Source organism: Theropithecus gelada, chromosome 12 (genome assembly GCF_003255815.1).
Source record: "Theropithecus gelada isolate Dixy chromosome 12, Tgel_1.0, whole genome shotgun sequence".
Classification (NCBI taxonomy): Eukaryota; Metazoa; Chordata; class Mammalia; order Primates; family Cercopithecidae; genus Theropithecus; species Theropithecus gelada.
The window spans coordinates 41,289,441-41,316,591 of NC_037680.1; the positions used below are offsets into that span (position 1 = coordinate 41,289,441).

General features: G+C 37.2%; 1 protein-coding gene across 7 annotated transcripts in view; it reads right to left on the reverse strand.

Moving 5' to 3' along the window:
- Positions 1–10,361: 10,361 nt before the first annotated feature.
- Positions 10,362–27,151, reverse strand: part of SLC38A11 (solute carrier family 38 member 11) — a 58,139-nt gene continuing 41,349 nt past the window's right edge. For all 7 annotated transcript variants that reach the window (XM_025405559.1, XM_025405556.1, XM_025405558.1 and 4 more), the window contains 3 exons: positions 23,400–23,512; positions 20,087–20,218; positions 10,362–10,759 (listed from right to left, as the gene is read on the reverse strand). In XM_025405559.1, coding sequence (XP_025261344.1) covers positions 10,466–10,759; positions 20,087–20,218; positions 23,400–23,512 — 539 coding nt within the window. In that variant the 3' untranslated portion in view covers positions 10,362–10,465. The remainder of the gene's footprint in view (positions 10,760–20,086; positions 20,219–23,399; positions 23,513–27,151) is intronic.

The following is a 27,151-nucleotide window of genomic DNA, read 5'->3' on the forward strand; positions in this document are numbered from 1 at the left end:
ATATTTTATATTTAGTCAACCACTTAATCTAGAAGCAACATAAATTTTAGAGTAATTTTTATGACTCTCATATATTTAACTATTAAGTTATCCTCTTTTTGCATTCAAAGTAAGTAGTATATTCAGGCTTTAAATGTTTATCTCAATGATTACCCCGTCCACAGCCCATCTCCTATTTGTTTGATAACAGATATGACTACTCTAAATTCAAAGCATATTCCCATCCTGAAAACTTTCTAACTGACTTATTCATTAGGGTTTTTTTTTTTTTTTTTTTTTTGAGACGGAGTCTCGCTCTGTCGCCCAGGCTGGAGTGCAGTGGCCGGATCTCAGCTCACTGCAAGCTCCGCCTCCCGGGTTCACGCCATTCTCCTGCCTCAGCCTCCCGAGTAGCTGGGACTACAGGCGCCGCCACCTCGCCCGGCTAGTTTTTTGTATTTTTTAGTAGAGACGGGGTTTCACCGGGTTAGCCAGGATGGTCTCGATCTCCTGACCTTGTGATCCGCCCGTCTCGGCCTCCCAAAGTGCTGGGATTACAGGCTTGAGCCACCGCGCCCGGCCAGGGTTTTTAAAATACAAACTAGAAATCAACAGGTTGTCTTCAAGCTTTCTTCATTTGTAGCATTATTTCTACCATAGTTAAAAAGAATTTGCCAGTGTGACCTAAATAAAAGGTATGGATGGTGTGTTTCAATTTTAGGCAATGATGGCAAAAAAAAAGTTTTATTTTATCTTTTTGAGATAAGGTCTTGCTCTGTTGTCAAAGCTGGAGTGCAGTGGTGTGATCACAGCTCATTGCAGGCTCAGTTTCCCAGGCTCAGGTTTCCTACTGCCTCACCCTCGTGAGTAGCTAGGCCCACAGGTTTGAGCCACCACACTCGGCTAATTTTTGAATATTTTTTTGTAGAGATGGGGTGGGGCATGGTTCACGATGTTGCCCAAGCTGATCTCAAACTCCTGGCCTCAAGCAATCCTTCCACTTCAGCCTCCTGAGTAGCTGGGACCACAAGTGGGTGCCACTCTGCCTGGCTAAATTGGAAAAAAATGTTTTTGACCACATGAATACAGGTAGAACAGATACAAATGGGTTTAAGTGTTATAGCCAAGAACCTTTTTTCTTCCCCAGGTTCCTGAAAGGTTACCCCACATTCTCATGCGTGACAAAAGCCCCAGTGTGGGCGTAATAGACTCTCCAATAAGTGACTGCTTATGTAACTGTTTCCTAGCTGATTCTGATAGGTCCTGCTCCCGAGGGACAAGGCCTCTTTTATGCTAGTGCTTCTCAAACTTGACTGTGCACATGAGTGACCTGTGGCTCCTATTAAGATGCAGATTCTGGTTCAGTAGGTTTGAGGCAAGGCTTGAGATTCTGTATTTTTAGAGACCCCAGGTCATGCCAATACTTTTGGTCCACAGACTATAGTTTTTGGGAAAAAGCAGTACAACCACCTCCAAGCTCTTAATCACCAGTAGATGCCGCACATTTGTGCACCCAGTTATGGGTTGGATGCATTTGTTTTTATCTGTGGTTAGGGTTCATTCTGCATTTAGTAAATCTTCTCCATTCAAATGGAGCAATTACAGAATTTGCGGATCTATTTGCCACAATTGTTAAAGTTTCTTTAATGTTTCCTTCAAATGATCCTTTCCTTGAGGAAGAAAGCAGGAATTATGACAAGAAGGAAGAGAATAAGAGCAAGTCTTGCATGCTTCTCAGCAGTGGCAACAAAAATTCTTGCACATGGATAGGCCCAGTGGTAAAATAAACATGAAGTTGTTGTAGGGTGTCTCTAGCTCCCTGTGAAATCCCATGCTTCCTGGGGTCCTAAATGCTGGAAATCTGGTGCTTCATGGCACTGCTGTATATCTGCTTTATTGTCTCCAGGTTGTCCTCCCTTCCCTTTCTTAAGACCCCTTCAAAAATCATCTGGCATTGTCCAATCCATCCATTTTCTTGAACACTTATTTTGTACAAGGTGGTCTAAACATGGAAAAGAAATGAGTGGCTTCTCTCTATAAAAGACATGCAAAAGTAAATATTAAAGGTGTTCCATAACAGCTGTATTTCATTTCAACAGAAAACACAACGCAGTACCTAGAAGCTCAGCATGAGAGGAGAACTTAAAAATCATCAAGTTCAATTCTTATCCAGCACATTGTGGGCAATTGTTTGTCAAACCTTTGTTTAATTTGTTCCAGGAACAGAGGGTTCATTAAGACCCGGGGTAGTTTGTGCCAACACTGGTCAGCTCTAATTGTTAGAAATTTCTTATTTATAATGGATGACTCCTTCTAGCAAGACATATACTCACAGGTTACAGAGGAAGAAAAGTTATCGTCTGCTGGTGAAGGCTGGGGAAACCTCTTAGAGTAGGAGGTATTTGGACAGAATCTTATACTCTACTGGAATTTAGGAAAGTAGAGAGAAGTTGGGAGGGCAGCATTCTCACTCTCTTAGAATTACACTTTCTAATTCTTCATCTAGATCCTCTAATTATGCTCCAGTGTTAATGGATATTCCTACTTTGAATACTAAAAAGCCATCAACAATGTGTCAGACACCATAGTATTATTCCATAGATGATATTTGAGAAAACATGTAGGCTTTTCAAATTCCCCTCACTCATAAAGCAGATGATTATCCACCCACTACAGCTGGGCCTGCTCTAATCTAATTCTAAAAGGCTAGATTTATCCAGAGGGCAAACGAAGTAGGCAGACACACAGCTGTTGTTTGGAGAACAGTGCAGTGTTGGGGTGAAAAATAACACTGGCTAAAGATAAGCTCAATAGATCTGTCGGAGCACAGCTTTAAGCCATGTGGCTTCACTGCATTGGGAAACCACAGTGGGAGCTGGTCAACCCTGTTACCCATCTGGATGGGACGGTTTCTATTTAAAGCCATTAACCCAAGTTTTAGTTTTATGCAAGGCAGAAGTTTTCTGGGCTTCTCTTTTCCTGGAGAACAAAGTGACCAGAAATGTAATTCAGAATATAAATGACAGAGTACATACGTGTAAGGGAATGGAAAACATATTTGTATTGATAGCTTCTATGTGATTTGTTTATTTATTTATTTATTTATTTTTGAGATGGAGTCTCACTCTGTCGCCCAGGCTGGAGTGCAGTGGCACGATCTCAGCTCACCAAAACCTCCGTCTCTGGGGTTCAAGGGATTCTCCTGCCTCAGCCTCCAGAGTACCTGGGATTACAGGTGCCCACCACCACGCCCGGCTAATTTTTGTATTTTTAGTAGAGATGACATTTCACCATGTTGGCCAGGCTGGTCTCAAACTCCTGACCTCAGGTGATCCACCCACCTCGTCCTCCCAAAGTGTTGGGATTACAAGCGTGAGCCACTGTGCCCAGCTGTGATTTTTTTTTAGAAAGCGATTAGCATTTGTGTCGGGATTAAAACAATGATAAGGTGTGGGGTAAAGGTTTTTGTTTGTTTGTTTTTTGAGGGGGTATAGTGGGTCTCCTAGAAGTCTGGAGGTGCTGGGACCTCCCTGAGGAAGTTAGAGGGAAATATTCCTTGTTAATTCGGAGAAGGAGATGCAACATGAGAGGAGGAGAGGAGGAGCTCAGACAGGGAAGTCTGAGAACTGGTGGAAGGCCTTTCTCTGGGATATGACCGTTCCTTGCAAGCGTTCTAAATCTTCAAGAGATGCAACAACAGTATCAAAACATTTACACGCTGCATGATGTAAGTGGATTTTCATGGAAATGATGAAAGGATTGTGTTTTGCATCTAAAATATTATGGAGCTTTACAGATACGGAACAAAATAATAATGGTTTATGGCGGCATAAGGACATATGAGAAAGAAAGCCCAAAGAATTTGCAGGAACTATGGAGTAGGCTTTGAATTGTGGAAGGGGCATGTCCACAGCTGACATTTAGGTTTCACATATAAAATTCCTTCCTCCTAGGAAACTCTGCACCTGAAGCTAACATTTTTTTTAATTGCTTATTTTCTTTTAAGAAATGTCTACTTGGAAAGGTCAGGCTATCTTCTAGAATATGGAACATCTCCCACTATGTTTGTACAATTGAGTAGCCCCTACAAAGTCCTAGGATTTTCTAAGCCCTGTTTTTCTAAATGTTTAAGCTTATTTCCTTTCCCTTGTCTATATTTATAGCTTTAAAAAAATCTAAATTTATTTTGAAATGCTTTGAGACATAGAGCACATAAAACTCAAGGTCGTATTACTCAATTTCCACTCTATGTCATTCACGTAGGGACACAGTAGTTAAAAACTGTAGCTTAGACAATTCTTAAGACTTTACAAGAAGGCTAAATTTTGTTAGAGAAGTCATGAATCACTGAAAGACTACCTTCCTGAAATAAAATAATTTTTTCTTCTTCTTAGAAGATACTTTATTGTTTTATCTTCCAGTACCTAAAGATTTAAAGAACAATGTTGTTATGTGATGGGACTTGACTGTAAGAAGCCCGAACTGAATTCCTTTTTCTGGAACCGGCCTTCCTATCCTCTGGCAAAACAAAATTTTGAAAATGACAAATATGTAGCTGCCACTGGGCCTTGGAAATACGTTTCCAAAGTCTTTGAAAATTTAAACTGCAAGCTGAGATATAGCTTGAGGTGTTTTTCTTAAATTGTTCTTAAACTGCCTCTTCTCGGCGCTATATTAAATTACTGAGCTGTCTGCTGAAGTTAAGCAAGGTGATGATTGTGCCTAAACCATAAATGCATTTGGGTTTAAAGTTTTGACTCTTTGTTTCGTTTGAAATAATATTAAGTGAAGGGGATTAATATAGGTTTTCCTGCTAGGGTATAAATTAAAAGGGATTAAATACACATAAATTAGATAAATTCAAGTCATTAAATGTTTATCAAGCATCTTAAATGAGTAAGATATATGAACATACACTGGCAAAAAATAAAACTATGACATTGTCTCAGGTGTCAAGGAGCTTATAATTAAGAAAAATACAGGTACATGTTTATTTAGTGACAGAAAAGTGAAAAAAAATATGTGCAGACTGGTGTGTACTTGAGTGGTTTTAAGAATATTTCAAGTAACTTCTCTGAAGGGTCTATGCATAGTAAAGAAAAACAAATAACTGAATTTAATTATCTAAGCTGGCTTGTTGGATGAATGATCACGTCACATTGCTACTTTACTGAATGACAATCATTATAGCTGAAAATATCCAATAAAATAATTTGTGTGGCTAGAGGTGCAATTAACCATCTTCTCTTTTATACCATGAATCTCACATCAAATACTTAAGTGTTTACTACATTTACTACATTCCAAGGTGCCACACTATAGGCTATGAAGAATAAAAAGAGGCTTTAAGACACACTCTTTGTTCTCAGGGAATTTTTAGACTGATTAGCCAGACAAGGTTCCTTCGTATAACACTACTATAAGAATTCCAGAGGAGGAGGAACTATTTTGCAGTAAGAGTTGTCAGGAATGGCACATGGGGAAGACAGGAGTATTGATAGAATTTTGATGGGGGTATTGGACATTTCAGATGAAAGAATGATAAGAATTCAGGGGTAAAAGTTAAAGGTGTACAGAACATTTTTAGGGTAAAGAAATGTTTTAGTTATGTTAGAATAAATTGTTCCTTCCTGCAGTCATGAGTGATAAGACCAAAATAGCATGTTGAGGACATATTAGGAACGCTTTGAGTAGAGACTGTGGAGTTAGTACATCATTCTACAAGCAAAAGAGTTTCATGGAAAGCTTTTGAGCATGCAAGTGGTCAGAAAGCATTAGTTATCAAAGTATTTGTTTAATAAGAAGATTCTTGAAGTGATACATAAATTATCTTGGCAGGAGGAGTCTGAAGGCAGTATGCTCAGGTAAGTGGCCATAGCATTAGTTAGTGTGTGAGTTAGTATATTAGTCCATTTTCATGCTGTTGGTAATACACACCCGAGATTGGCTAATTTATAAAGAAAAAGAGGTTTAATGGACTCACATTATGGTTCTATATGGCTGGGGAGGCCTCACAATCATGGCAGAAGGTGAAAGGCATGCCTTACATGGTGGCAGACAAGAGAGAAGAATGAGAGCCAAGTGAAAGCAGAAACCCCTGATAAAACCATCAGCTCTTGTCAGTCTTATTCACTACCATGAGAGCAGTATGGGGGAATCTGCCCCCATGATTCAGTTATCTCCCACTGGGTCCCTCCCACAACACACGGCAATTATGGAAGCTACAGTTCAAGATGAGATTTGGGTGGGGACACAGCCAAATCATATCATTTAGTAAGGACCAGAATCAAGTGAGAGTTAGAAATGAAGAACAGAATAAATCTGATTTTTTGTTTGTTTTTGTTTTAATGGAGCATTTACATATTATCATACATGAATACTATCATAAAAATGCCAAAGCTAAATGTATTGATAATCTTTATTATCAATGAGCAAACATTAATGGAATGAAAAAGTGTCTTATAAAAGATAACCACATAAATTTTTTATCTGAATGATGTTATTGTTCATAACCCAGTTTTACTCATGTTCCCTATGTAATTTTCCAAGTAAGCCATTCTGCTGAGAGTTTAGTCCTTGGAAAACTTGATGTTCTTTTGAGAAACTGATATATTTTCTTCCTTCTCACAATGGTAGCCATAAAGCTCAGACAACCTTCCCTGAGTGCTGGCGGGCTCAGAACCAGGCCTGTAGCTTAACCAGCATAGCTGTGTTGATTTTGGGTTGTAATCTCTATTTTCTCCCGTGTTCATTCTCCTCCCATGTCCTTTGTCATTGCTCTTCACTAATATTTTTGTCTTGGTTTCTCCTCTTCTCACTGTGTCTCTAAATGACTTTTCAAAGAGGCAAAGTATAACACATTTAATATGTACCAGTTGCTCTCCCTCCTACATCTCCAGTCTCATTTTCTTCCCTGAGATCTAGCATGGTATTCCTACATCTTGCTTGTATTGTGTCCCAGCCTCTAAATAAATGGCTCCATCTAGCACTTTCTTATGTCCAACTTCCAACCTTTTTCAAACGTGATCCCTGAGCCAGCAGAAGCAGCAGCATCACCTGGAAACTTTTCAGAAATACAAATTCTGAGGCCCCACTCCAAGTACTGAATCAAAAACTGTGGGGGTGAAGCCCAGCAATCTGTGTTTCAACAAGGCCTCTGGGTGATTCCGACACATGTCCAAGTTTAAAAGCCACTACTCTAGACAAAGACTGGGCTCTTTTCTTTCTCTCCAGGTCTATGTGTTCTCTAGCTCACAGCATCTCTGGTCCACTCTACATACTTGCTCTGCTATCATGGCAAATTCTTTACACATTTTTTAGAATGAGCATAAATTCTTAAGAGCACTGATTCTATTGAGGTAGCAATCCTTGCCACAGTTAGTAAAGCATTCATGGGTACCCTCACTGATGAGTGACCCTCACTGATGAGTGACCCTCACTGATGAGTTCACTCATGGTCACTCATTGATTCATGCTTGGGCCACTCTTGGACAACCTGACAACATTTGCTCCAGTCAATAGCCACCCCTAATTAAAAGACAGGGTATAATTCCTTTCCTAAGCAAGGCTACAGCACATAAACCAGGAGGAGACCTGTTCTGTTCAATAAATGTATCTTTAATTAAGTAGATGTGTATAGTATGACTTCAGCAGAGGACTAACTGTAAACTTCTTAGTTTGGTAAAATGGATGCAGTCTTCGTTTAAGAAAGACAAGAGGCAACAATTATTGTTTGGCATCATTGGAAATAGTCCAGGCAAGGCAGTTTACCTGTTCTCCCATCCAAGTATTAACCAGGCCAGACCATGCTCAGCTTCCAGGATCAGATGAGATCTGGTGTGTTCAGGGTGGTATGGTCATAGACAGTTTACCCATTCTGATGTTTGAAGATGGTTCAAGTTAGTGTTGATAATAAAGACTCTATAATAAGCGAACAATGACTCAATTTCTAAATTACACAGATGCTATCCAACTTATATCCTTAAAGGAAGTGTATTGCTAGATGTTCTCATTTGTGTGTAAAGATATGGTTCCTGCCTACCACCACCTTTTTAAAGTTAAGAAGCACTTTATACATTTAAGTGTAGTGACAGCTTCAAAAACTGGTTTAAAACCTTCAAGTTGCTTTGTTAGGGGCAACAAGTGGCAGGGATGGAAAGATTTTCAGGGGAATCTCTTATTGAACTGAGGCAGAAAATAGATTGGGAGGGTGGGGTTCTTGTAGTTATACATGATGGTAAAATAAGCATACAAGTATTCTTGCCAAATAAATGTGAGTTCCTAAGATTTATTCAATTATAATTGGAAAGATGTCGGTAATCCATGCAGCTAATAACTGGGTCATAAGCAGTCCTGTTCTACAGCTGATTAAAAACAAATAAACCAATACATATTTATTAGGTACTAATGATGCACTCCCTTCCTACCAGGAGCTTTCATCTACTTGAAGAGTATGAAGCAACACTGAAGTACAAGATAAGAGATGGTTACGTGCTAAATTAGGTTATCCTTGACATACTTTTCTTTGTACATGTTTAGAGATCTCATCCCTCATGACTTTATTTAATAACTATGTAGGTCAGTGTTTCTTAGTCTTGAGCAATGTAAGGACAGACTGTGGCAAAACTTGCTTACATTTCCTCATTTCTTACATGGAATGAAAGCATTTTTATTATATTTTACCTAAACACGTACCAATCTAAAAACAGGCACAAACTGCTTAGACTATGACCCTTAACTATAAAAAACAAATTTATAAGTTAAACACAGAAAAGTTACTCAACAGAATTTAAATTAATTTAGTGGCAAGGATAATATTTTATTGAAAAAACAAATCACCACTAAAACCCTGAGCATGGTTCTACCTGCTAAAATGCATCCTCCTTTGTGTTCAATAGGCCTTTCCCACTATGAGTCACACAGTGACTCAGCTCTTGCCACTTTATTCAAACTACTATGAACCTACCCTTTATACACTTCCTGTAGGTTTTTTTTTTTTTGCATTTGATTTGTACAAACTTATCCATATATGTATTAACTCTGCTTGTGATAGTTTCTTGTTATTTGATAACAATTAATATAGTGCCACAGATGGACAACCTGATTGGAATACAAATGAAATGGAAATCTTAGGTGATACTCTATATAAGGAAGCCATCCAGATGGCCCCAAATTTTCATGTCACTTTTTAAAGACTGTCATAGATACAAAGACACAAAATCCTCATTAAAAAATCATTTAAAAATCGTCAGTAAACCGAGGGCATCTGTGGTGGGCACAGCTGTGTGTCCCAGATACCCCTGTAAGGAAGCATGTGGTGACGAAGCTATCAGTAGACCACCTCCAGCTCTCAGTTCCTTTCGGGTTTGCTCTGCTGCAAAAAGCTGCCTAGCCCAAGAACTCACCCTTCTCCAGATGCTCACATTCAATGACTGATGGAGGCAGCCATATCAACACCGGGTTATTCCTCCCGAACAGGGACAACTCTGATGGGTCATGTACGCACCAGCTTCCCTGTGGAGTTGGCTGAGGTCAGCCTGCATTGCAGTTCTACCTCTCCCTACCATTCCTGCTTTCCCCTCTCTCCCATTAGTTATGATAAACTCCATCTCACTATCTGCTCCCAAAGACCCAGTCAACAAGAGCTCCCAGAAATCTCTCTGAGGAACCCCCAGTGGACTGAGAAAGCTTCTTCGGTAGCCCTGATTCTTCTTACATGTTTCTAGTTTCAAAGTTCAGCTTCCCGTTGTATATTCCTGACAGCACTGAAAATTCAACAGGTCCATATCACCAGTCTCTTAGGTTCTTGCCACAGAAAACTGCTTTTTTTTTTTCTGTTTTAGAATGGTGCTACCATTGTATTCCCACAGCAGCAGAAGATGGGAGGTGATTCTGATTCTTCACTCACCTCGCTCCTCATAGCCAGTTTATGATTCAGGCTTCCTCACAAGGAGAGGTCTGTGCTCATTTCTCCAGGGATCCACTTCCCTTTAAATAAGGAACGCTGCTGAAATTATAATGGACATCTCTTTGCTCTTGGGATATGTCTTCTTTTCAATAGTTGTGGGTTTCCCTTCTCTTCAGTTCCACAGATTTTTAAGGACAAATAAAATGCCCCCCGCCCCCGACCAAAAGACATCTACACAAAATTCCAACCCACAATCGCCTACTTATTTTGGAGCACAATATACTGGTTTGCATACTAAATAAAAGGGGGATGGCAGAAAATGCTAAAGGCTTCACTCTCCCTTCTTCAATCAGCATTAGTGTAGTGCAGTCATTAGAACAAAACACTTATTTTGTTCCAGTTAAAGGTGAAATACATTCAATTTTTCTTTTATCTTTGATATTGCACTAAAGAGTCATGAAAGCCAAGTCTTGAAAAATGCCAAAATAACAATTTTATATGATATAAATACAGACTAAAACATGTAAATGTTATGTATTTTAAAGTCTATGAAAACATACTTTTTTTTAAGCAGTCAACTCATTGAAAGATACTAATATTTAAAATAGAAAGTTGTGTTGTCTGCTGAATATGAGACTCTGAGGTATTTGTGAGCGAGAAATTGTCAGGAAAGCAGTAGAACATTTCCTGCCCGTGGGTGCAGTCTTGAGGATTTGTAATAGCCATGACGAATCCAAAAACCATCACCGCAGCACCAATGGGAAGCATGACATAAGACATAATCTTATCGGAGTGTGTCCTTGGTTCTTCAGACAGTTTCAGATAACAGGCTGATGGAATGATAAAAATGAGGGGAGTTGCACAGAGCACACCCTGCATGTTGAAAACAAGAAACAAGATAATGTGACTAGATGGAAACATTCTTCAGACAGCTTTGAAAAGCATTTACAAAATGTGTTTTTCATGCACATGTTAAACATGTGATAGGTTCAGATGAATCAAACAAAGGGAGGAAAAATAATTCTAAGAAAGACTTAGAAATAGGCGTTGCCTTTTCCACTGGCATATTTACAAATGAAAATAATGAAATAGTACAACAGCTTATCGACTTAAGAAAATATTATCAGAAAATAATATAGAAAATAAAGCAGATAATAGGACTCTTGAAATTTCCTGTATTTTCAGTTCATCGTATTTCCTTATATGCTTCATTAAAACTACCGTGTATCCACTATGCCCTTCAAACATGAATGGTCTGTTTGTCATTTGTGAATAAGAGGGAAATTTTGGGAAATTGTATAGGGGCCACAATGTCTTTCTTCTTTACCTGAGCTTGTATGGAAGTCGTGCCTATCTGTGTGAGAAAGAAAAACCATAACCCTAAGGCATTTAACGTGAAATAGCATTTCTAAATGATCTTTCAAATAAAACTAAGCACATTAATTACTGAGAAAGTTGACAGCAGAGCTAAATGACTATAACTCATTCACTGTTGCCTGCATTATCTAGGAATAAACTCAACCTAAGGAGGAATGTCAGATTTAAAATAATGAGTGGTAGAATTGTCTATTACAAAAAATACCAACAGTTATTGACGTCAAAGGAAGAGACTTTCCCCTTGAGTAGGCCTAATTCGCAACAGAAACTTAGCAAATAATACAAATGTTAACATTTAATACATTTTAGGTAATATGTTTTTCTAATTATGTTAAATTTTAATTATAGTATATTTAACAATGTAACATACATTAAAATTTTATGACCAATATTCTCTTAAACCATAAACCATGTTTTTTGAAAATAAATTTTATTGTGTATATTTGAGGTTTATAACATGATGTCATAGAATACATAAAATGGTTATTGTATTGAACTAACATATCTATCATCTCACATAATTATTTCTTTGGTGATGAGAGCAGCTAATATCTACTTATTTAACAAAAGTCCCAAATATAATACAATTTTATAAATTACAGCCCTCATATTGTACATTAAATCTGTAGACTTGTTAATCCTACCTATCTGCTACTTTGAATTCTTTGACCTACTTCTCTGCATTTCCTCCTTTTGTTTCCTGCCCCTAGTAATCACGGTTTTATCCTTTTATCTCTAACTCTATATATTAGACATTTAAAAAAATATTCCATACATAAGAGAGATCATGTAATATTTTGCTTTACATGTCCAGCTTATTTCACTTAACGTTCTTCAGGTCTATCCATGTTGTGGCTAATGGCAGGATCTCCTTTTTCAAGGCTGAATAATATTCCATGTTATAGACAGATCTATATGACATTCTCTGTATCCATTGATACACCAATGAACACTGAAGTTGTTTCCATCTCTTCACTATTGTGAATAATGCTTCAATGAATATGGGAGTATAGATATCTTTATGAGGTGATGATTTCATTTTTTTTGAGTATATACCCATAATAGAGATTCCTGGGTCATATGGTGGTTCTATTTTTAATTTCTTTAGGAACCTCCATTCTGTTTCCCATATTGACTATTCCAATGTACATTCCCACCAGCAACGTACTAAGGTTCCCTTTTCTCCACACTTCTGTCAACATTTGTTATTTCTGTTCTTTTTGATTATAGCCATCCTAAAGGTTATGAAGTGATATTGTCCAGTGGTTTTAATTTGCGTTTTCCTGATGATTAATGATGTTGAGCACTTTTTCGTGTACCTGTTGGCCATTTTCATGTATTCTTTGGAGAAATATCTGCTAAGGTCCTTTGCCCATTTTTTAATCAAGTTAATCATTTTTCTGCTATTGAGTTATTAGAATTATTTGTAACTTTTTAATAGTAACCCTTTATCAGTCAGACAGTTTGCAAATATTTTTTTCCCAATCTGTACGTTGTCTTTTCATTTGTTCTTGTTGTTTTTTCACTGCAGAGGCCTTTTAGTTTGATGTAGTCCTATTTATTTATTTTTGGTTTTATAGTCTGAGTTTTTAGTGTGATATTCAAAAAAATCATTTCCAAGGCTAGTATCAAGGAGCTTTTACCCTATGTTCTCTTCTAGGAATTTTAGTTTCAGGCCTTACATTAAGCTATCTTATCCATTTTGAATTGATTTTTGTGTATGGTGTAAGATCAGGGTCCGATTTCACTCTTTTGCATTTGGGAATCCATTTTTCCCAGCATCATTATTGAAGACTATCCTTTCCCTATTGTGTCCTCTTAGTGCCCTTATAGAAAATTAGTTGACCCTATATGTTTGGATTTATTTCTTGGCTCTCTTTTTTTTTTTTTTTTTGAGACTGAGTCTGGCTCTGTCGCCCAGGCTAGAGTGCGGTGGCCGGATCTCAGCTCACTGCAGGCTCCGCCTCCCGGGTTCATGCCATTCTCCTGCCTCAGCCTCCCGAGTAGCTGGGACCACAGGCGCCCGCCACTTCGCCCGGCTAGTTTTTGTATTTTTTAGTAGAGACGGGGTTTCACCGTGTTAGCCAGGATGGTCTCGATCTCCTGACCTCATGATCCGCTCTCTTTTATGTTCCATCAGTCTATATTTGTGTTTTTATGCCAGTACCATACTGTTTTGATTACTGCAGCTTTGTAATATCATTTGAAATCAGGAAGTGTGATGCCTTCAACTTTATTTTTCCTTTCAATACAGATTGTTTTTTCTATTTCTGTGAAGAATGCCATTAGAATTTTGATAGGAATTATGTTGAATTTGTATATTGCTTTGGGTAGTAAGGCCATTTTAACAATATTAATTCCATTCACAGGATATCTTTCCATTTATTTATATATTCCATTTATTTGTGTCTTTTTCAATTTCCTTCATCAAGATTTTATAGTTTTCAGTATACAAATTTTTCACCTCTTTGGTTAGATTTATTCCAGTATATTTTTTGATGCTATCACAAATGACACTGTTTTCTTGATTTCTTTTTCAGCTAGGTTATTATTTGTGTATAAAATGCTACTGATTTTTGTATGTTGGTTTTGTATCCTGCAACTTTACTGAATTAATTTATCAGTTCTAACACTATTTTTGGAACCTTTGGGGTTTTCTACATATAGGATCATGTCATCTGCAAATAGAAATAATTTTACTTCTTCTTTTCCAATTTGGAAGCCTTTTATTTCTTTTTCTTGTCTGATTGCTCTTGCCAGTACTTCCAGTACTATGTTGAAGAGAAGTGGTGTGTACTTCCAGTACTATGTTGAAGAGAAGTGGTGAGAGTGGGTATCCTTACCTTTTACTGGATCTTAGTAGAAAAGCCTTCAGTTGTTCCCTATTAATTATGATGTTAGCTGTGGGTTTTTCATAAATAGCCTTTATTATGTTGAGGACTTTTCTTTCTCTAAACTGCTAAAAGAGTTTCTATCAAGAAATGATGCTAAACTTTGTCAAACTCTTTTTCTGCATCAGTTGAGATAATCACGTGTTTTTTGTTTTCTCTCTCTTTTTTTTTTAATTTTTTTTTTTTTTTTTTTTTTTGAGACAGGGCTTCATTCTGTTGCCTAGGCTAGAGTGCACTAGCATGATCACAGTTCAGCCTTGACCTCCCAAGCTCAAGTAATCCTCCCACCTCAGCATCCTGAGTTGCTGAGACTACAGGCACATGCTACCATGCCTGGCTAATTTTTTTGCAGAGACGAGGTCTCACTATGTTGCCCCAGCTTGTCTTGAACTCCTGAGCTCAAGTGATCCTCTTGTCTTAGCCTCCCAAAGTGCTAGGATTACAGGTGTGAGCTACCGCACCCATCTGATCATGTGGTTTTTGGTTTTCATTCCCTTAATATGACATTTCACAAATGTTGTTCTCTGAAATAATAAAATGTAAGTTTTTAATATATAAAATCAATAACAAATGTGATTATTACTTTACAACTAAATGCAAGTTTTCATAAACTATGTTTTTCTAAATTTAAAAGTTAATTTGTAAGCATATACAAAAGTAGAAAGAAATAGTATAATGAAAATCTATGCAACTATCACCTATGGTTTAAAAGCTTTTTGACACATTATTTTGGTAAATTTTCTCCAGGGAAAATAACAGCAAAGTGAATTTGAAGTTGGATGATGTAAAATTATAAATTGTACCTTAAAAATAGCTTTAAAATAACCATATTCTCACACCAGTTAATAAAATTGCTGTGTGTTTTATACAAAGCAATCTCTCCATACCAGAAATATTATGACTATGATCCCAATTATACAACTTTTTGAATTTTTACAAAAACAAAAGTATCCAGAGAAAGAGTAGTAGGGACCACACTGCATGGAAAATATTTCCAAAGTAAGAGACATAAGAATGAGAAAATACTAAAAAATACCAAAATCATGTTCTAATTTAGAATATATGGAAAATATACTTTTGCCATTCATAGCACCTGAATACAAATTAATATCTACAAAGGTACACAAAAAATAAACAATTAGTTGTTATATGACTAGAATGAAATGTATTATGGATTCCATAGATTCTATCATAATATTTGGAATTAACAGTGCTTTTTAAGTTATGAAAGATACTGTAACACTTGGTCTGTATTTATAACAAAAAGTATTACCCTCTGATTTCTTTAAAATAACAATTTATGAAAACAACAAAAAGTAATTCAAATACAAATATGTGTATGTGTGTGTGTCTGTATATGTGTGTGTGTGTGTGTGTGTGTGTGTGTGTTGTAGTCTCCTCTTTGTAGGCACAAACATGTGGCTAATTCATCTGGAACTGTAGATTGTGAAAGTACTATCAGAATGAAAACTGCCCCCAGCTTCTGCTAAGAAGCTGTCATCAGTCAGCCTTTTGGTACTCTTCCAAACTTAACTTGCTGGGCAGTGCGAAGCAATGGGTGTTCTGTTTGTTATAATTCTTAAGTGTTGAGAAAGTAGCAATTAGAGGAAAGACTATATAGCTCATATTTCTACTAGAAGGATTCCGGTTGAGTATCTTGTTTAGATACCAGCTACTTTCTTGATATTTAAAAACTCAATCTTACTAAAGGTTGTTGCTAGAAGTCAAGATTAGGAGTAAAATGATAGTGTGGTCGCATCTGATCTATTCCCTACGAACTAGTCCAGATTATTTGCTCTATTTAATTAGTCTTGCTTAGGGATACACCACTGGCTTTGGAATAATTTTTGAAATTGCTTGACAGGATGTAAAATCATAACCACTTATTAAAAAGACAATAAAATATAGTCTAATTTAGAAAGGCGGGATAATACTTATTAATTGATAACAACACTATGGATGTCAGGGCATTTTGCAGTTTGCTAGAGAGAAAGGACAGAAGCTATTGAAAATTTTTATTGCCAGTACAGATTGAAAAAGTGTCTGAATTTTCCTACCTGAATAGAAATTTCTCAAATGATGCAAGGAAGCTGGAAACTAAATAAAATAATGCTTATACATCTTTTAAATTTCTACTTAATAATCAATCTAAACTCATGAAATTCACTCCAATACTTCAAAAAGAAACTCTCTCTTGCTCAGGGAGTCTTTGGCAATTGGGACTATGGCTTGCTCACCCCAAAGACTGTATTTCTCTATCTGGGCCCTTGCTGGCACTTGGCTTGCTTTCTTCCTTCCACTGTAAACCACACATAAGGCTTGTTGAGCTGGTTACGCTGGCCACAGGCACCAGCTGCTTCATTTTCTCTCTTTGTACCGCTGCAAGTAGAAACCCATAGGGCCCAATTACTGCGGATGCCTCTTTTCTCCAATAGCAACATTAGTGCTAAGATGCTGGATTCTTGTTACCAAGAATAGTGCTTATATTTATTTGATTTGCTTCTAAAATGAAACCTTTAAAACTTAGTGTGTGTTTGCTTTGGAAAAATATTTCACTGTTGTCTACTGCCATGCAAACAAGAAAAAAAAGGAAAGCAAAGTTCTATTTTTTTAATTTAATAACTAATATTACCTCAATTCATTTTATTCTATCTTATTTGGTGATACTAAATAGTAGCATTTCCTTACTTTGCAAGACCTGATCCATCTCATCTGTGAAGCTCATTATTCTACTTATTCAGAAGCCAAAATAAAAAAGAATTCCTAAAGTACTAAAATTGTTATCTAAGATAAAAGCTATTAACTACATTTCTAAAGTCCTACAATTACTAAGATGAAAGTTATTCACTAAAAATTATTAAGACAAAAACCTTTTAGTTTCATTTTATTTCATCTCCTGGTACGTTGTAACCCATTATTAAAGTTTATCCATATGTATCATAGATTACTCTTAACCTTTCTTATAGATAAACTCAATGCATAGATATTATAACTTTAGAAAGTGGATAGAGAAATGAGCATAATCATTTTACACAATTAAAAATCTTACGCTTAGAAAATCTCAGAGTAGTGTAATGGTTTAAAATGTGAGCTTTAGGGTCCAAATGCCTGTGCTCAAATCTGAATTTTTTTACTTGTAACTAGTATGACCTCAGACTATTTAATCATGCAGTGCCTTAGTTTCTTCATCTGTCAATTTAATATAGATAAAAGGAGATGATACTATAAAGCACCTGGTACAGAGTAAGTACTCAATACATGGTAGCTCACATTATTATTATTATTATTATTCATTTTTTATTTTTTAAGATGGAGTATTGCTCTGTTACCCAGGCTGGAGTGCAGTGGCGCAATCTTGGCTCACTGCAACCTCTGCCTCCTGGGTTCAAGCAATTCTCCTCTCTCAGTCTCCCAAGTGGCTGGGACTAGAGGCATGTGCCACCACACCCAGCTAATTTTTTTTTTTTTTTTTGTATTTTTTAGTAGAGACAGGATTTCACCATGTTGACCAGGCAGGTCTTGAACTCCTGACCTCAGGTGATCCGCCTGCCTCAGCTTCTCAAAGTGCTAGGATTACAGGCATGAGCCACTGCGCCCTGTCCACATTATTATTATGAAGTGGAGCACAGCATGCTTTAAGTTATTTCTAAAGTGTTGCATGATCCAGCATGTATTAGTTACTAACAGACATGACGCTTGATTTGGCTCTATTAGACATGGTAAGTATCCACACAAAAAAGAGTTGAGTAAAGATGTGAATACGTTCTTATGCACACCAAAAGACGTACTGATGTGGAAAACACTTATTCTCAGGTGGTCTGAGAATGGAGATCCTAGAGTTTATTAATTCTTACAAAGTGCTTTAAAACTAGTGTAATTGTCTTGGGCTATCAGGTCATAACAATTTGGCACTCTAATTTTTAACGTATGTCTATATAATCAGGTTTTAAAAACATCTAAAGATCTAGTCTTTGGCCTATGCAAAATTGGGAAGAAGGTAAAAGTTACCTTTGACACTTGCTTACTTTCCTATGAGCTTTCCTTCCACTGTTGGTAGAATAGATAATTACCAGTCTCCTGAGGTTTTGGAAACTGCTTACTCCTCACTTTCCATTTACAAGAAAGTCCCCAGTAGGGTCCCTGAATGAATTCCCTCCTGCCTTTGTATGGAATTTCAAATTAAAATGGTATCTGGATGATATAGTAACTTGGGCATTGACACTAACACCTTCACCTATGCCTCAATTCTCAATGAAATGAGTAAATGATGACTTGGGATCCCATCTGTACGGGTTTGTCCTCCCTGTGGTGCATGACCAATAAATGCTAACCGGTGGGTGATTCCGATGAGAAATTCTGTAAGGATTGAGAAGATTAGCCACTTTGTAGTGGTAGAACAACTTCCATTCCTATCTTAGCAAATGGTATAATTATTCTAGTTCCACAAAATAAAACCAAGATGTCATTCTGCTCCCGTCTTCCCAATGGAATCTGTGTCACCAAATTGTGCCAATCTTTTCTCAAAAATGTGTTTTGGGAATCCATTCACTTCCCTCTGTCTTCTTCTTTTTCTTTTTCTTTTTTTTTTTTTTTTTGAGACAGGGTCTCACTCTGTTGCCCAGGCTGAAGTGCAGTGGTGCCATTGCAGCCCACTGAAACCTCTACCTCCTGGGCTCAAGCAATCCTCTCATCTCAGCCTCTCGAGTAGCTGAGACTACAGGCACGTGCCACCAAACACAGCTAATTTTTTGTAGAGACGAGGTTTCACTATGTTGCCCAGGCTGATCTCCAACTCCTGGGCTCAGGCAATCCATCCACCTTGGCCTCCAAAAATGCTCAGATTACAGTGTGAGCCACCATTCCCAGCCTCCTCTGTCTTCATCACCTATATTGCAGTTGAACTTTTATGTTTATTTGTGAGAATGCATAGATCCTTTCTTATCACATTCATCCTTATATTCTATTGTGTGGCACATAGTAATTAATAAATACTTGATCAGTGAATAAAGGAATTAGAAGTTGCACTGGATCTTAAAGTCTTTGTAAAATGTAGACAAAAATGAAAGAAAAATAATTGTTATAGGAAATAAAAAGCAGAAAGGACTAAGAATAATGGAAAGAATTGATATGGCTTTTTCACAGGCCAAAAAATAAGACTGACTAGAGCTGAGCATAGATTTTTGGGAAGTGAATGGGACATAGTTTTACATAGAAGACAAGATTGTAGAAGCAACAGAATTTATACTTGCTCTGGTAGGAAAATGCCGGTAAACTGAAAGCAGAACTTAAATATATGATAGTTGAAACAGAGCTGGGATTAATTCAACTGTGATATTATGAGGACTTCTATTTGGATGATGGCAGTGCAGACTATAAAAGAAAGGTCTGGAGAGAGAAAAATATGTAAATAAAAAGAAATTGTGTCATAGCAAGTGAATGAATATAACTTGAATCCTTTCATATTTTTCATAAATTTCACTAGATATTTTTCAGCAAAGTCCATAGTCCCTTAATTTATAGCTATTTTTAGTAACATTTATGTGTTGTAGTAAATGAGATATACAAAAGATAAACTCTAAACCAGGGTTTCTCAATCTCAGCACTATTGACATTTTGGATCAGATAATTCTTTGCTATAAGAGGCCTGCACATTGTGGGATGTATATCCCTGTCCTCTGCCCACTCGAAGCCAATAGCACTGCCTACCCAGTTGTGACAACCTCATAGGTCTCTAAACAACCACTGCTTTAAAACTATATAGTTCCATATAGTGCACAGAATCATCATTGAAAATATTTACTATTATAAACATATTTTCATTCCACTTCAAAAGTGATACTTTTGTTAAGGAAAATAAATCTTATGTTAAATGTAATCATTATCTTTTACAGAGAATTTTAGAGTGAAGGGGTAAATCTTAGAATGTACTCACATTGAGTTCTAAAACTATCCCAAGGCAATCAATCAGCAATGACACAAGCGTGGCTACAGTGATGACCATCACTGTTACAACAATGTGGAAAACCGACGAAAGATTCCCACCAAAAAACACATTGGCAATTACCTGCCAAATAAACAGATTATTTTGAGAGGGACTTTTAAAGGCATGCAGGATTTGTAGAGGGAGTATTTCACAATGGTCTTTAGGAATGTATAAAATACCACCAACAAGGCTATTAATCAAATCTCAAGTCACTAGGAATGTTCTATCTTTTCCAAAGTACTTACATATAGACACACATATCAATAACAAGTACTCTTTGTTGAACTATCAGTCAGTGGATTACATTACAGACCTATAGTGTGGCATACCGATGTTTCAATACATGTATCTTTCAAGTATAAGAGAGACTTTGGAAAGTTATCTTATCCTTCTTTCTTGAGTCCAACAGGTTACTACTTAAACAAACTAAACATGCTATTTAGATTATTTGCAGGGCTTCTAAGAAATAGCTGTCACATTTCCCTTATTAATACTGGATGTGTAATATCCTTTACTAACAGGAAATTAATTCTGTATAAACTAATTCCTATTTGTTACAATTTAAGTCTATTTTATCTTGCCTTTCCTCAACAAAAATGGGAAAGAGTTCATCACCATTTTTCATGACTACTCAGATCAGGAAAGCAATAAAACATTACCGACTTAATGTGTCCCATACTGTGATATGGTTTGCAAAGATAAAATGTCAGGGAAATGATTCCTATTCTCAGGAATTAATTCTTGGAGGCATACAACCAAACTTAAAAAAGCAAGTAGAGATCAATTTATAACAGGACAAAAAAGATCAAAGAGGATTTAGGACTAGAAGGAGCTTTAGGTATCTAGAGCTGTCTCCTTAGAGTAATCTCCTTTACAGCATCCCTGAAATATGCTTGACCTACCTTGGCTTGAGGTAGGGCTTGAAACATGCACAGGATTTGGAACAGAATTACAGGCTGAGACAAGAGCATGAAAAAGAGCAAAGAAGTAAGAACAGGAACAATACCTATGGAGGATAAAGAGAAGATAGTCTGAATAAGTAGTGACCCTGTGCAAAAGAACAGTGAGACAAGAGTTGGAAATGACAGAAGTTCAGATACTGAGGTATCATAAAGAAGCCATCTCTCTAAGCAGTGCTGCCTGGATATGCAACATCTCCCACGTGTCACATACCACCATGACTTTGTTAATAACTTAATGGTGATATTAATAACATAGGTTGTAATGTCTCTCCAAATAGTATCTTATTTAAGATCCGTTCTTACAGATGCCTCTATGATATCCTTGTGAGAGTGAAAAAATCCCTTAGTGAGGCAGCTAGTAAGAAATATTTATTAAGGGTAGACAGCCTTTTTAGTGCTTTTATGAATTGAAACAGTTTGATTATATTTTTGTCAGTCGTACATTTGTGTGTGTACGTGTGTATGCATGTAGAATAAAGAGCAAGAGAAGGGAAAGTTATAGACACCATTCCTCTGCTGAGTCTTTGCTACTGTGGCAGAGATCTTGATTCAGTTCTGTCTTCCTGCCCCTGCAGCTGGAAAGGAAACTCAAGTTTCAAGTACTAAAGACAGAAGTTGTGCAGGTGAAGTGACTCAGCCCGTCTGTAGGGAGTTTACCAGCAACCATGTGAGAATGCACCATCTGTTCTTACTTGTTGATCTAGAGATCAGATTTGAACCTACGTACTGGGCAGAAGCTAAAATAATACCATTTCCTGAAACTAACAATAGCTAGTAAAGTTTCAAAAGGCTCTTAAATTAAAAAAAAAATTAGTTCAGTCTATTTCTCCTTCATAGTCAAGGTAGAGAACTGGCCTGTGAGTTGCACATGTGTGAGGGAGAGAAGTACTAGTTGTAAAGGACATACACAGTGCTGAACATTTCCCTCTTCTGCTTCCCTGTGCAGTCAGTTCCTTATCACTGGGACTGACTTAAAGTAAGCCCTGGCTGGCCTCAAGAAGCCTGCTGATTACTTAGTGTATTTAAAGCTCTGTAGATATTTCACTTCTCTCATTAGACCCTTTCACATGGTGCACTGTGTAAACAGCCTCTAAGAACAGATCCTAGATCTGAGCCCTTTTCAGTGTGGTCCCTGAAAGATCCACTGTGAAGCCAGATCATGTTTTACTGCTCACTGGTAGAGTGGATTTTCAGCTGACAGCAAAAGGGATTCCTGACAGCCATGTTATCTAATTCACACCAAATAATGAATTCTTTTTCAGAAAATATTTCTCTACAAATCCAAGTGGAATATATAACACAATTTAGAGCTGACTTTGACAATATATGTATATGTAAATAATATCCTATATATTTATGTTATTTATATTATTATTTTATGTTATGTATAGTTGTAAATATATACATCTACATGTATAAATACATAAATAAAATATATCTGTAAAACTAAAAGTTTCAGTTGAACTTTGGTTCTCTATGGAATATAAGATATTTTAGTTTTTAAAAAATAACAAAACCGGCCGGGTGCGGTGGCTCAAGCCTGTAATCCCAGCACTTTGGGAGGCCGAGACGGGCTGATCATGAGGTCAGGAGATCGAGACCATCCTGGCTAACACGGTGAAACCCCGTCTCTACTAAAAAATACAAAAAACTAGCTGGGCAAGGTGGCGGGCGCCTGTAGTCCCAGCTACTCGGGAGGCTGAGGCAGGAGAATGGCGTGAACCCGGGAGGCGGAGCTTGCAGTGAGCTGAGATCCGGCCACTGCACTCCAGTCTGGGCAACAGAGCGAGACTCCGTCTCAAAACAAAACAAAACAAAACAAAACAAAAAAACAAAACCAGTTAGAATCTGTACATTCTACAGTGCCTTTAATACATGTTGACTGATAAAACATCTAATCAAAAAGACAGTTTTGTAAAACATGTTTTAAACATTGGTACTTAATTTCTTTGTAAGAATGCCTTAAAAGCAACAACTTTAGTTTGGCTGTTGCTAAAGGTTGGCAGTCACTTTGGAATGCAGTTGTATAAATATCTGTGCTCATGGTAATATAAGCCAAATCCACCAAACCTAATTTTCAAACCCAACGTTTGAAAAACTGTCTTGTAAACATCTGAATATAAATTCATCTTTAAACTACACAAATGACTACATTTTACAGTCAAAAAAGAAAATTTTATGAATTATACCATTTGTCATGCCCTTGGGAATTTGCCAAACTGTATTATTTATAAATCTTCCTAAATTAAATGTGGCAGAGAGATCACCTGGATAAAGCGTTGGGAAGGAACTGTGCTTACCTCTCTTGTCACAAAGCATTCCATAGGGTATGTCAAAATGACAGTGACACCATAACAAAATCTTCCAAATGTTACCAGGTCATCATTTCTGCAGTAATTTTCAAATAAGTCTCCTAGATAATAATATAAAATAAGTTCATTTACTAGATACTAAATGTTTGAGATAACTATCTAATAAATGAAATATTAGATATTACAGTCATGCATCACCTAATGGCCCACATATATGATAACAATGCTGTATGTTTACTGTATTTTTTCCATGTTTAGATACATAAATACTTTCCATTCTGTTACAGTTGCCTACATAATTCAGTACAGAAACATGCTGTACAAGTTTATAACCTAGGAGCAATAAGCTATACCATATAGCCTAGATGTATAATAGGTGCTACCATCTAGGTTTACGTAAGTATACTGTATGATGTTTGCACAATGAGGAAATCACCTAACAATGCATTTCTCAGAATGTTTCCCTGTCATTAAGCAACACATGACTTGTAAGTGAATCTCCATAAACTTCATTTCATTTAATTAAGAGAATAGATGACCAGGTGTAAATACAAGTTTTTGAATCCAATAACTACGTAGTTGTTCACTGATTTGAACCAGTACATGCTCCATGTGAAGATAAATCCATCACTGATAGTTTTTCTCTTATTAATTGTTTTTGGTAGATTTGCTGCAAATTTGTACTGACTTCTGAAAAATACTTTATCCATTGTCTTCTTACATCAGAATCAACTCCCTAAATTCTTGGGCACTGGCTTTGTAAACTGGTTTCTGGTCTTTGTTTCTGGTGAGTAAGTGACTTCATTATTTTTTAAAAATGTCTGTTAAAATAAACAAATTTCCTTTTGAAATGCTATTCTTAGATCAAGAACAATCCTGAAAGGAAGAGTAGACCAGTACATCTGGGGAGCTGAATTTCCTGTGTATCATACTATAGGGTTTCATTGCAACCTTGGGGCCACAGCAAGAAATTCCAAACATATGTTGCCTTTCATGGCATCTCATGAGCCCAAGTGTAAATGCAGTGATTCAAAACTGTGAAAATATGGCTATGTCCCAGAAAGAACATTAAATTTAATAAGTTCCAGACTAGATGATGGACTAAATAGACCTTGAAACAATTCTTATTTAGAGACTATATTTCTCAGCTGCCTATGAAGAAATACAGGGATCTAACTAGGGCGCAGATGTCATGTCATCAAAAAACAATTACCTACAACTGTACAGTAGTCCATGGAAGAAATAAAAAATAAATAAATAAATAAAACAATGACTAATGCCGAAACAGAGTATTTAGGCTTGCTTATTTTCTGAATATAACACGCTTAGATGTTAAAATTGTGGTTACCTTTTTAAAATTAAACTTAATTGAAAATTAGGTCAAAGTCACTCAATACTACACCATTTAAAAAGAAGAAAAACTATACCTCTGAACTGTTTTTTTTTTTTTCATTACAAAGCTGAATATCCTAAATAATTTGCCTCTTCCCAAGATTTACTTGAAGTGGCTCTCTCCCCTCCCCCCATCAACTAGAACAAATCTACATTACTTTAGAACATCCCTTTTGGGCAGGAGGAGGTTAAAACACAAAGGTGGCAGAAACCTGCTTCAAGGTTGACTGAAAAGATTCCAGTACTCTAAGAAAAAAGGACTGAAGTTCCCCGTTCACTAACCTCCACTAAAAAAAACAAGCCCTACCGTCTTTCCAATAGAAATGTCAGGGAGAATCTTGAGTTCCCACTGCCTCAAAAGCTGAAATTTATCTACTGAAAGAGGTTAGAAAAGAAGAATGCAGTATACACAAGTTAGACTAGATTTACCCAAGGAGAGGTGGCCTGGAGAAACAATGTCAGCTTATTGCAGCTTGAATCTAAGTATATTTTAAAGAATTACAGCTAGGGGGAAGATGACATCAAACATCTGTCAGCTTTGTTTTATAAAGATTTAATTATATCTGAGCAATTACCACTGATAAAAGCTCCAGGAAGATATAACTAACAAAAAAGGTTTATGTCTTACAGACAAGGCATTTAAAAACGAACGTCCTGTATGGACCACAGCCCACAGGCCATTTGCATTGGCAAACTATGTAGCAATAGTGACACATGGCAATGCTGTGGAACACAATTCTTATCAGACCTTTCAAGGTCACTTTGTTACCACACTCTAGTGGCACATGCATGTATCATATTTTTGACTGCATTTGAATTTTGTTAATCATTATTTTTTGAAGTCATCTTCCTTCATTTCCTGAGAAATATTTGCCTAAAATCATAGTGATCTGTAACCTCTGTTCAGAATAAGGCAGCCATCCTTCCAAGAGCACCCAAGTTTTCAGAAAACTAAGCTAATGGGAGCTGAGGCAAAGGCACAACTTTCAGAGGGTCACGGTTGACCAAAACAGGGGAGGCAGAAAGAGGATGGAAAGAAAATTGAATCTGAGAGTCAGAAGACTTGTTTTCTGGTTTGTCACCAGCCAGCATGAGCGAGTTACTTCATCTCTTTGTGTTTTAATCAGGGGGTAGAACTAGTTATTCCACTTCCCTTCAAAGGGTTATTTGAAGGTCAATGAGATAATAGACCTGCAAGAGCTGTGAAATACGTGAATCGCAGCCTATTGCTGGACTATCCTGAATATTACACTACATTGATGATTGAATGTAAGGGTCAAGGGAAGTAGAAGAGAGGACTGCTCAGTTGTTGGGCCTGGGTGAATGCAAAAAAAGAGAGAAGTATCTTTGGAGGGAGGAAGAAAAGGTCTGGTTTTAAGGGAAACATAATGTTTTGTGATTAAAACAAATACAGAACAACTGAGTAGAAATGTCCTACAGGCAGCAGGTTGGAGACAAAGAGAAAGGTCTGGGTTAGAGTCAAAACAATGAAAATATCTGGAAAATTGTTTGAGAGAAGAGCAAACAATATGAAAGTCTGGGTTAGAGTTAAAACGACGAAAATATCTGGAAAATTGTTTGAGAGAAGAGCAAACAATATGCTTGAGACCTTTATCTGGGTGGTGTGGGATGGAGTGGAGTGGGAGATTAGAGATACAGAAAAAGAAAAGAGAGAAAAAAATTAACAGAGAGAAAGAATAACAATGATAATATAGTAATACTCTTTCCTCTAAGGGAGGAAAATTTGAGCAAAGAAAGGAAGTTCAGTATTGGTAAGTGATTCAGAGAGATTCAGGAGAATCCAAATCGAGGTTGTTTGAAGATTGGGAGACCACTGGTACCTTTGAAAATCGGCCGGGCGCGGTGGCTCAAGCCTGTAATCCCAGCACTTTGGGAGGCCGAGACGGGCGGATCACGAGGCCAGGAGATCGAGACCATCCTGGCTAACACGATGAAACCCCGTCTCTACTAAAAAAATACAAAAAACTAGCTGGGCGAGGTGGCGAGCGCCTGTAGTCCCAGCTACTCGGGAGGCTGAGGCAGGAGAATGGCGTGAACCCGGGAGGCGGAGCTTGCAGTGCGCAGAGATCCAGCCACTGCACTCCAGCCTGGGTGACAGAGCGAGACTCCGTCTCAAAAAAAAAAAAAAAAAAAAAAAAAAAAATGAAAATCAAGCTGCAGTGGAGGAAAGCCAAAAGTCATGTCCTGGGAAGTGACAGTGTGTAGAAGGAGAGAGTATGGGCTACAGAACTAAATTGAGCAGTTTAAAAAGGTAAAGATTAGGAAATAGACAGCAGGGGGCAGGAGGATAGAGAGAATGGGTGGAAGAGAGTAATCTTGGAAATAGA